Source organism: Sinocyclocheilus rhinocerous, unplaced genomic scaffold, assembly GCF_001515625.1.
Source record: "Sinocyclocheilus rhinocerous isolate Xijiao unplaced genomic scaffold, SAMN03320098_v1.1 scaffold2850, whole genome shotgun sequence".
Taxonomy (NCBI): domain Eukaryota; kingdom Metazoa; phylum Chordata; class Actinopteri; order Cypriniformes; family Cyprinidae; genus Sinocyclocheilus; species Sinocyclocheilus rhinocerous.
Window position 1 is genome coordinate 71,127 of NW_015643753.1, and position 12,500 is coordinate 83,626.

Below are 12,500 nucleotides of genomic sequence, written 5' to 3' on the forward strand. Positions count from 1 at the left end.
TATCACGCAATTCTGACTTTATAACTCGCAATTGCATGTTATAAAGTCAGAATTGCGTGTTATAAAGTCAGAATTGCGAGATATAAAGTCAGAATTGCGTGTTATAAAGTCAGAATTGCGTGTTATAAAGTCAGAATTGCGTGTTATAAAGTCAGAATTGCGTGTTATAAAGTCAGAATTGCGTGTTATAAAGTCAGAATTGCGTGTTATAAAGTCAGAATTGCGAGATTATAACTCGCAATTGTGAGTTTATATCACACAATTCTGAGAAAAAAAAGTCAGAAATGTGAGATAAGTCGCAATAACCTTTTTTATTTTTTATTCAGTGGTGGAAACGGGCTTCCATAGAAAAGCTTAGTTTAATGATTCAAACATATAATGCAATGCAATCCAATGCTGATTGAGAGCTGAAGAAATAAAGGCTCCTCAGAAGATGTGAGATGTTCTGGAGGCTTGTGAAGATCATTCCTCCGCTGAGGAACAGTGAAAGTAAAGCTTCTGGAAACAAACGCTCCTCAAAAGATCCTGAGGATCAGATTTGAGACTCTAAAACATGATTGATGGAGAATCAAGTAAAGCTGAGCTGCTTCAGTCCAGTAAGTGTTCATCTGGAGATATTACTGCAGTTATTCTGACCTTTACTTGATCAAAATCAGTCAAGATTTGACCGCAAAAACACATGTGAAGCACCAGCTGAAGGTGGATGTTTGTACTAAAAATTAGACTAAAAGAGTTTTTACTGGATAAAAAAGTCAATCAGATGACAGAAGGCATGCTGAAAAACCTGCGTGCAACAGGTTTTTCAGCAAAGTTAAGATCATGTTGATCATTTAGAGGCCTTGCATATCAAATATGACACAGTAGACTTTATAGGGTTAAACTTTCATGCCTAATTCGTCCTACTGATTCCTCAAATCATGTGTCCTTGCTTTACTAAGTGATCAGATGCACCATTTTCTCCCAAATCATATCTGCACACCAGAAGATCACAGGAGAGTCAGTCAGTAAACAACACAAAACATCCTAGCAACCACATAGCAACTAACTACCCTTGCTAACAACCCTTACTGTTGCAATACTCCCACAACACATTAGTGCACGGCAGCAAATTTTGCACAGACAAACATCACTCTTATTATCTTTAAAAAGTCACAATTTTCTTACCAGGTTTATGCATACCAGTAAAGGCCTGCTGGTTGACTGTAAACCATTGCTTTCCCACCACTAAACCTGTTAGAAATCCAGCTCCAACTAGCAGCTAAAAACCTTGAGTCCTGTCCTGCAGTACATGAATAAAAGATTTGTGACTTTTAAGGTTATAACATTCATGTGCCAATCACAGTCTCCGTAGGGCGCATTTAGCAGAGTCTCCAAATCCCAAAGACAAGCACACAATAACTTTCCAGCAGTGTTACACACGCGTGTGAGCTGGATCTAAATCAAATCTCACAAATATAAATAAGAGCTGGTTAGATTCCATGGCAGATTTACACAGCCAATCTGCACAAGTACACATGTAAGACACATCATTTGTTCTGGTGGCGGTTATGCAAGTTAATCTGAAATGTACATCTGCTGCAAGACTAATAACATAATGTAAATGATCTTCATTCATTCTGACACAGAGATGAAATAAATAAATCAATACACAGTTTATACACAACATTGCTTGCAGAGTTGCCAAGTCTGCAGCTTGTCCATGGATTTGTCCTCATTTTAAATTGTTTTTAGAGCACAATTTGATGGTTTTGAAAAAGCATACTATTACTAAAATTGCATATTATATACATAAATAACCTTAAAAATATGCATACATAATTATTCTTTGACAAACAATACTATTACTTATATTGCATATTATGTAAGTAAATACAAGTAAAAATTTGCATTCTGCATGGCAAGGTTTGACAACGCATACTTAAAGTGTATTATATATTATGTAATATTAGTAGAAATATGTGTACGTTTTGCAAAGTTTGATGGTTTGACAATGCATACTAATTATGCTGCATATTATACAAGTAAAAATATAAATGCATTTTGCAAGGTTTGATGGTTTGACATTATATTGCATGTTTTATAAGTAAATATAAGTACAAATATGTTTACAAATTGCAAGTTTTCATGCACTGACAAACAATTTTGACAAAAAACAAATAAATATAAGCAAAAAATATGCATGCATGCTGAATTAGCTTAATAGGCATACATTTTGCAAGGTTCAATGGTTTGACATGCTATTACTTATACCACATATTATATAAATAAATTAAAAATGCATACATATTGCAAGGTTTGATGGTTTGACATTATATTGTATATTATATAAGTAAATATAAACAAAAAAATTGCAAGTCATAAGAATAATAGTAGTCCAAGGCACTCGAATCTTATTAAAAAAATTTTTTAAAAGCCTTTATTTCATCATGGCTATACGTTTTGAGAACAGGTGACAAGTGCACAGCTACGCATTGCGGCTATTTTACCTTCGTCAGGGTGTGAGTAACAAACACAATCTGAATTCATTTTAAGCAGCAGTTAATTAGTCAAATAACAATCACCTGGTCGTTCTACACAGGACAAACAATAGAGAGGAAGTTCGACGATTACATATCAAATTAAATCAAACACAATATAATCATGTATAAAGGAGGGAGAAACAATGTTTTTTTTTTTTTAATTTTAATATATAAATCAGACTCCACAAATCAGTTAGAGATTGCTGCTTGCTTGCTTTATTTGTTTTAACACGTTCTGTCCCATTTCTGGTGCCCGTTTGTGGTTTTTCTTAATTGGTAAATGGAGTCTTGCCAGTGGCACTGCGGTATGTCTTTATCAGATTGGAGGGTTTGAAGGGTTTCCTGAGGTATCGATAAATGCTGGCTCACTGCTTTTGGATTTGAAAAGAACTTGCCGTTTTTGCCCAAAAACAGAACCTCTGGGAAACCTTCAAGAGATTGGATGTCTGCAAAGAAATCCATAATCATTTTTCATTTTTCCCCATGAATTTGTTCCTGAGCTGCATCCAGTTACTGAAATTGTTGTATTGATACCTGCTCAGAGAACATACAGTTATTAAGAGATCAGAGTATTGTCATTTCATTGAGAGAAACAGCGTATAGCAGTTATTCTCGTTTTGTTTTTGTATTCCAGAGGAGATGTGATTTGTAGGCTTCACCTTTGATCTGATTTTCTGCTGATCTTTCAGATGAACTGTGGACGTGTGATCGTCATGAATGCAGTTGAGTGAATGAATGAGGGTTGCCAGGTCTGCATGACAAAGACTCGCTTAAAACTCAAACTATACCACTTAGAGTCCGTATTATGCATTTCAACTTTATTTCTCTTTATTTCTTTCTAAAGATCAAAAACCATCAAGTTCATTGTGAGAAAACAAAACCCAACAGCATCATCATTGCTGGAAGTCTTGTAATATTTAGGGAGCTTTAGAGGGTTGCTTGGATGATGTAAATGCATACAGTACTGTGCTGCTTTTTTCATTTTCCTGCAGATTCACATGCCTATAGAATAGAAATGATGTAAGTGTAATTATTTCAAACAAAGTTTATTTTTTTTATTTTTTTTACTGAATACTGAAAAATACTCATATAGGCCTATGCATATTTTTACTTTTATTTTACCTATAATATGTGGTATAAGTAATAGAGTGCTTTGTCTAACCACCAAACCTTTCAAATTTTTTCTCGAAATAAGGAGTGCAAAAGAAGTGCTGCACGGGGTATTGGGTTTCTAGTCTCGGTGCTCTTTGGGTGCAAGGGATGATTCAACTCGTAAGAATAATAGTAGTCCAAGGCACTCGAATCTTATTCAAAAAAATTTAAAAAGCCTTTATTTCATCATGGCTATAAGTTTTAAGAACAGGTGACAAGTGCACACCTACGCGTTGCGGCTATTTTGCCTTCGTCAGGGTGTGAGTAACAAACACAATCTGAGTTCATTTTAAGCAGCAGTTAATTAGTCAAATAACAATCACCTGGTCGTTCTACACAGGACAAACAATAGAGAGGAAGTTCGACGATTACATATCAAATTAAATCAAACACAATATAATCATGTATAAAGGAGGGAGAAACAATGTTTTTTTTTTTTTAATTTTAATATATAAATCAGACTCCACAAATCAGTGTGTATATGTACATAGTATAAATTTCTTTATAAAAAAAAAAAACGTTTTACAACAAAAGACCAGGTGATTGTTATTTGACTAATTAACTGCTGCTTAAAATGAATTCAGATTGTGTTTGTTACTCACACCCTGACAAAGGCAAAATAGCCGCAATGCGTAGCTGTGCACTTGTCACCTGTTCTCAAAACGTATAGCCATGATGAAATAAAGGCTTTTTAAAACAATTTTTGAATAAGATTCGAGTGCCTTGGACTACTATTATTCTTACGAGTTGAATCATCCCTTGCACCCAAAGAGCACCGAGACTAGAAACCCAATACCCCGTGCAGCACTTCTTTTGCACTCCTTATTTCGAGAAAAAATTTGAAAGGTTTGGTGGTTAGACAAAGCACTCTATTACTTATACCACATATTATAGGTAAAATAAAAGTAAAAATATGCATAGGCCTATATGAGTATTTTTCAGTATTCAGTAAAAAAAAAAAATAATAATAAACTTTGTTTGAAATAATTACACTTACATCATTTCTATTCTATAGGCATGTGAATCTGCAGGAAAATGAAAAAAGCAGCACAGTACTGTATGCATTTACATCATCCAAGCAACCCTCTAAAGCTCCCTAAATATTACAAGACTTCCAGCAATGATGATGCTGTTGGGTTTTGTTTTCTCACAATGAACTTGATGGTTTTTGATCTTTAGAAAGAAATAAAGAGAAATAAAGTTGAAATGCATAATACGGACTCTAAGTGGTATAGTTTGAGTTTTAAGCGAGTCTTTGTCATGCAGACCTGGCAACCCTCATTCATTCACTCAACTGCATTCATGACGATCACACGTCCACAGTTCATCTGAAAGATCAGCAGAAAATCAGATCAAAGGTGAAGCCTACAAATCACATCTCCTCTGGAATACAAAAACAAAACGAGAATAACTGCTATACGCTGTTTCTCTCAATGAAATGACAATACTCTGATCTCTTAATAACTGTATGTTCTCTGAGCAGGTATCAATACAACAATTTCAGTAACTGGATGCAGCTCAGGAACAAATTCATGGGGAAAAATGAAAAATGATTATGGATTTCTTTGCAGACATCCAATCTCTTGAAGGTTTCCCAGAGGTTCTGTTTTTGGGCAAAAACGGCAAGTTCTTTTCAAATCCAAAAGCAGTGAGCCAGCATTTATCGATACCTCAGGAAACCCTTCAAACCCTCCAATCTGATAAAGACATACCGCAGTGCCACTGGCAAGACTCCATTTACCAATTAAGAAAAACCACAAACGGGCACCAGAAATGGGACAGAACGTGTTAAAACAAATAAAGCAAGCAAGCAGCAATCTCTAACAGCAGTTTCAGTGCATTCGCCGAGAAATCCTTTGAGAGGACATCTCCGAACACCTCAAGAATAGTGCGAATGAAGCTACTCCACACTGTCACACATCATTATCTCCACAAAGAGGAATACAGCAAATGGGAACAATAGCACAAAAAACTCATTTTGCCTTGAGATTACACTGTCACCTCAAATCTACTAGGATTTGTTCTGTCAATTATGCAACATTTCCTGCATGGTTTTATTGTTGTTTTCTTAATCACCAATGCTGTTGCAAAAAAAAAAATCAATAAATCAATAAATAATAATAATAGATTTTTTTTTGCACCGTTTCCCATTTATTTCCCATTAATAGCTCATTATCTGACCCTCTTTCACCCACAAACCATCATTTACATTCAAAACCTAATCATCATACTCTAGCATGGACTGACTTTGCACCGTATTTTAAGTGCAAAAATGTCAATATATTCCATAACTATAATGTATAAACCAAAAAATGTCTAAAAGCCCAAATATACTGTAAACCCAAGTGCTCGGAAATATTGACCGTGTCATCCACATACAAAATAATTGGCTGACCTCACATCTGCAAAGCACCTTTTTAAAATGCACACAGCATATGACAAAAAAGGTGAACTCAAAAGCTAATAAAACCTAGCTGCCTAAAAATAACCTAAAATAAACCCTTAAAAGCTGCAAGAAGCTAGTTATCCTTTCAAATCATGTCAATAATTAATCACATTTGATGTGCAATGCAACTGAGTATAATAATATAAAAAGATCTGCAACTAACCATCTTTTCAAATGCATAAATGACAAAAAGTGCACTCAAAGACAATAAAACAGCACTGATATTCAATAAATGCAATGATTCTTCATCTTCTGCCTTTTAACTAGGAACCTTCAAAATAAAAATACTGCGTATAATCTTATCTATATAATTCATACCGATTAGTCATCAGTTCTCGAAACGTGTATTTCACAGCACTTCAGTGATCTCATCCATAGCAAAGTTAGTTAAGCAAGTTACTCCAGTAATCTAAACCCATCTATGACAACCCATTTATATGACATTTCCCCTGCCATATACACTAGCCAAAAAGTAGCTCATGTGTTGTGCGCCTGTTGTGATCCGTCAGCACATGAAGTTCAGTTGGATCTGCTCGTCTTACCCATGTTGGCACCAGGAGGCTGCCGGGTCTCTCTAGCAGATCAGGCTGATGTTTGGCGGCTGCGTTCATCTCCCATGCAGCCTCTGGTTCTGTGCACTGAAGTCACACACACTTGGATCTGTCATTTATATCCAGTGATGGCCGGGCATCGTGCTCAGCCTGTTGGGAAGGATGCGGCTCCGGGGTCCAGCATCCAAATGGACCCGACGGAGACCAGCGGCTCTCTGCGAATCTGAATCTGAGGCGCTCGGTGTTAAAGGCACATCCACACAGAGCTGAAGCGATCGGAGTGATGTGCTTATTCCTGCGAGTGGGAAAGAGACGCGTCGCGCTGGAGGATCGGAGCGCAAATGTTGAGCGCGTTTCTTTCTGCTGCCTCAGATATGATGAGCCCTTCAGCTCGAGCTAATTTAACCCATCACTGACTGAACTCTACACACTCAACTAGGGCTGGGCGATATGTCGAAATATGCACTGCATATTTATGATGCGTAAAGCAACATCGTATAGGTGCATTGTCATTTTCATTTGGACAAGTTTCCAAAACACGGCTTCATGACACGCAACTCTTCCCTTTCATGGAGTTTTATCAGCATCTCTGATTTAAACTTGATTTGAGTAGCAAAAGCGTTTGAGTTGGTAACTTTGATTCATTTCCGCGAATCAATTCAAATTTCAATGAATCTGTTCGAAATTCACTCAGACTCCCGATTTCCATGTACAAATATCTTCGTAGCACATATAATTTACTTTTGTGCATTGGCTTTTGGTTGAAATATGCAGCAAATACCAACATATCAAAATAAAAAGTTTTCAGTATTTTAGTGATTCAAATATATAATTATTTAATGTCGTTAGACACTAATTCCATAGAGCAGGGTTATTATAGTTAACTAAAACTAGAACAACAAAACAATTTTTGTCACCTGAAATTAACTTTAAAAAAAAAAACACTTCAACTTTTATTTTATTTCAGCTAGATGCCAAGGCAACATTTCTCCTTTTATTTCTTGATGAAATAACTAAAACTAAAACTGAAATAAAAAAAATGAATAAAAACAATATAGACTACTATACAGACATTAAAAAAACTAAGAAAAATGACAAAAACACACAAAATTAATAAAACGTTAACTAAAATTAAATTGAAAACAAAATATAAAAAGGAATTCAAAATACTAATAATATATGTTAATGACACTAAAATTTTCATTTTTACATAACCTAATATTAATGCATTAATTTTGGCTACTGAAAATACAACATATGAACAACAAAACTATGCAAATGGGCCTGCATGAATTTAATGACTAACACAATGGCAGCATGTTAAATATATGCATATTATTGAAAACTAAACAATTTCAAAAGAAATTTGTTGAGCGCAAGAAACAAACAAATACAACAGTATCTTAACAAGTATCTTAACAAATAAAACAAGTATCTTAAGTGCATATTCATTCATCTGTGTTGTTATCAGCCTAAATATGAACTCTCTTAAATCCAACAGCATTTCTCTTGTTTCTCTTAATAATAGTATTGATTTCTTGCATGCATTTGTGAAATGCACGGAGAACTAGACTCACTGCCAGAGGACATATTTAGGAGACTTCCCTTTCAATTTCAATGCTCACTGGCCAAATTAATGTGCCATTGACCTAATTATTGTTTGCACTGTACTGTTAAAGTCAGCAGCCTCAGGTTCAGGCCGATTACTAGAAATGAGTAATTAAGCACTACAGTTTATTGCAGAGTGCCAATAAAAAGGAAATTAGCAGCACAGCTTTAGTGCTCAAATTATTGGAGCATCTTTAAGCTCTTCTAACTCAAGATTAATTTGTGCATCGTTCATTTGTGATTCCTTGTTAGGAATTCTGGAACGGACGACACCTGTCTACAAAATGCTTTGCTCTTCTTACTGATCTGTAGAGAAATGGTTCAGAAATTAAATAAAGACATATAATTTAATTATCTATTAAAAACAAAAACAACAACAACGGACCCAATTTTCACAAGACTGTGATGACGCGTTTCAACGGCCATCAGCAACGTAAATCCTCAAGTTTTTTATATTTAGATTTTTTTTTTTAAATGTATGTACATTTATAACACTATACTTTGTATTATATCACCTTTGCATTAAATTACAAAAAATAAATAAATAAATTGACATCGTTCCCTCTTCTGACTGCCGTTATCAGTCTGTCTCAAATTTTTTTCCTTTGATTGAAAGTCGTGAAAACACTTGATGGAAATGCAAATGGAAATGCAAAAATATATATATTTGTAGTACTCTCCCATTCACTGCTCTCAAAGTTTACCCAACTATGACGACTTCCGCTGCTGAGAAACCCGGAAATGAGATAACGATATGTGAGGGACGATAACGTTTTATTTATTCAAAGTGCGCGCTGCGGTTTTCGAATTCTTGCGCGCTCTTTAAAGTCAATGTTTTGAACATTCTTCAAAATCGTTCTTTAAGTGATTTCAACATATTCAGCCTAATAGAGGTGTGAACTTCACCATTATCTTAGAATTAAAACTATTATTAAAGCAACTGTATGTATGTTTTTACCTTGAACTATCAGTTTCAAAATCATTCTAATGGTACATTGACTTCTAATACAGCGAATATCTTCTATTTCTTTCCAAAAGTCCTTTCTGAGAGTAAGTTTGGTGCGCGGATACGAAATTCCACAAAAAGGGCGATAGTGATCGGTGCTTTCGCAAAAAACTGCTTCGTGAAGCTTCGAAACATTTATGAATCATATGTTTCGAATTAGTGGTTTAGAGCTTGTATCGAACTCACCAAGTAACGTGAATTCAGCAAATGAGGCTTCGTTACATCGAACCTTGGTTTCAAAACTCTGATTCGCTGCTAGATGGCTTTTATTATGTAGGTTAATTTTGATATATATATAATACAAAAATAACAATGATAACTGCTTCTTGACCTTGTTTGTTCTTGACCTGTGGTGTTTTGAATGCTTCGAAACGTTTTACGAAACAATTGACTCAATTGATTCAGAGCTTCGAAAAGTTTCCATCACTTTACAGCAGCAACAAATGCACATGTACAGCTACGCACTATAATTATGACAGTTATATATTAACGACAGTGGATTCCACTCACTAAACTGCAATAAAAGTTGGAAAAATAGCCTATATAAAACTGCATACAGTTTCTTCAAAACATCATCTTTATAGTTATCGTCCTTGGTGTAAATGGCATTAGGATATCTGCACTGTTCTTTTCTGTGCAATGACAGTTCATAATAGCCAGTATGTCAAGCTCCAAACGGGGCAAAAGAACAGTGTTTTGTTTTTTTTCTTTGAACCGAAATTAAATTTAACAAAAAGCCCACTCTTATCAAGACAAAATGCTCTTTTAACGGTCCAGACTTTAAGGGCTACAATGGACCTAAAGCATAAAAAAGCCGCCCACTGTAACAGAGCAATTCACAGTTCTTCATGACGCAAACATTTAATAATAGGCCATCACATGATGTCTGACCTGTCAGCCTTTACTGCCCATTACCAGGTACCCCGAGCAGGCGGCATTTCTTTATCAAGCTTAGATGGCTGCTGCGAGCACTGCATGATGGCTTTCAGTGTCTTGTTTTCGGTTTCCTAATGCGATCACACATACAGGGTGGTAAAGAGCGTCCGGGCATCGGGCCAAGCTCGCATCCAACAGTGCATCTCCTGTAGAAATCACTGGTCACCATCGCTTAAACAGTCTTGCTGATAAACATTCATTTCACATGAGCACCTGGGCAGAAGTGCTTCTGAAACACAACAGGGGCAGAGAAACAAAAGGAGGGTCACTGGATGGGGAATAAAAGCCGCAGCGCCCTTGCTCTGATGAGCCGAGCCGAATGCAACATGACAAAACACTTACCTAAGGAGGCGGGAGATACCTTTGCATGCACATGCGAGGCAGTTTTGTTGTTATTCCACACGTGTCAGGTTGAGGGTCACTCCGGGCAACAAACTTCACATTTTCAGGGAAAGCTGCATCAACAATTTAGCATCAAAGCCTAATTACTCCCTTCACGTTTTCCCCTTGCGCTCCACTAATTAGACCGCAATATGAAATAACACTGTCTTGTGTCTTCGACAATTTGCTGGCAATTCTAACAAAAAGAAAAAATAATAATAAAATAAATAAATAAATAAATATAAAAAAGAACAGTCCACCTAAAATGTTATTTCTTCAATGTGTACATTTTTTTTTTCAAATTCTAAAATATTTGTATTTATTATTATTGTTGTTATTATTATTATTATTTTTATTTCAATCGTTGTTTAAATGTTGGTAATTATATTATTAAGCTAATTATATTATATAAGCTTGTTACTGAAGCTTGAATAACATTTTTCAAAAAGTTAATTGCGACTTTTTATCTCAAGTCTTGTTAGATTAAAAAAATAAAAAGGCCAAGTTAATGGTTTTTTGATCCCATGCACGCTAAACTCATATATATCTATCTATCTATCTATAGATTTTTTTTTAGTTGCAATTTTCTTTAAAATGTCTTTAGTAAATCTGTGTATATAAATATTTAATAATTTTTAGGATTTTAAGGTTTTATATTTGGAATGTATATTTCTTCCATGCATATGTTTATTTTGATTTATTTTTATAATTATATGTATATAATTATTATATGAAGTACACAACTTGCTATATCTTTTTAACTGACTTCAGTATTAGTACATGTATTTGAAGAATAAAGGTTAACTCTTTTAGAAGTAGTACAGTAAAATATCTAAGACCAGGTGTGTAATGTATAAAAGTGTTTCATCCTTGCCTTTTGCTTTTGTGTTTGCACTTAGCACTTTTGTATATTTATGGCCTCCAAAAAAAAGTGTTTTGAAGATTTTATTTATTTATTTTATTTTTTGGTGCCATAAATTATTGAATTATTTTTCTAAGTCTGTTTTTTTCTTTTTCTTTCTTGAATATATTCCTAGAAAACTCTCATTCACATGACTTTCCTGTTGAAACAAGCACAGTCCAGCAATCTGCCCACATGAGCTGCAGTAAACATCATAATCTACAAGCCTGTGATGCTTTTTTTGGGAGATGATGGCGGTGAAAACTAGACGCAGGTATCCGGCGATATGATCTAACACAGCGGCCCTGCAATTTCCCAGCGATTTCCTGGAAAATGGATCTGTTTTCAGTCACGATGTCTCACGGCAATGAGGGTAAACAAGTAGTTTTGCTGCTTGAATATGGTCTAAATGATGTTCCCTCTTTCATATCCTTGGTTATAGGACATATTTTCCCCCTCTCTCCATTTCTATATGCAGTTTGCGTCGTCCCCTCGAGGTTAAGGCTGGCGAAACGCGGCGAGCGCAGAAACTTATTACTGTTTTTTTTCCCTCCACATTTTCTTCGGTCACTGAATCTTTCCTCTCCTCCAGCCCTGGCGTTGTCTATTATCTATCAGGGCCCGTTTTGGCCAGAAGCGTGTTGAGAGCTTCTTCTCGAATCCAGCAGCGGTGGGACGGACCTCGGCTTCTCCAAATACGGTTATTTTCAGCTTCAGCAGGGGTCGGTTTGTGTTCAACCACCAATTTTGATCGAGGATCACAATTTTGTGGCTTGCAGGGAGAAGAAAGAAGCTCCAAAAATCAAATTTTTGGACTATAAACAGCCAAATCTCATGCATTATCTATGGAAACGATGTCCTTTTATGTCTATTATCAAGAGAAGTGACCTCAGGCATGTGACATCATTTGTGCAATTATTAGAAATTATATATGACGCATAGTTCATCAAACGGCAGGGCATCCATCATCCTCCATTAGAGTCACAGACAACATCATTAC

At 35.5% G+C, this 12,500-nt stretch overlaps 1 protein-coding gene and 1 long non-coding RNA gene across 2 annotated transcripts in view; both read right to left on the minus strand.

The window, feature by feature from the left end:
* Positions 1 to 6,728, minus strand: part of LOC107757676 (gamma-2-syntrophin-like) — a gene marked incomplete at its 3' end in the record, with an annotated part of 75,420 nt that extends 68,692 nt beyond the window's left edge. The window contains exon 1 of the mRNA XM_016575237.1: positions 6,660 to 6,728. Within this exon, the coding sequence (XP_016430723.1) occupies positions 6,660 to 6,728 (69 nt within the window). The remainder of the gene's footprint in view (positions 1 to 6,659) is intronic.
* Positions 6,729 to 9,247: 2,519 nt separating this feature from the next.
* Positions 9,248 to 12,500, minus strand: part of LOC107757687 (uncharacterized) — a 15,704-nt gene continuing 12,451 nt past the window's right edge. Inside the window, exon 5 of the long non-coding RNA XR_001641957.1 lies at positions 9,248 to 10,447. This is a non-coding gene — a long non-coding RNA (uncharacterized LOC107757687). The remainder of the gene's footprint in view (positions 10,448 to 12,500) is intronic.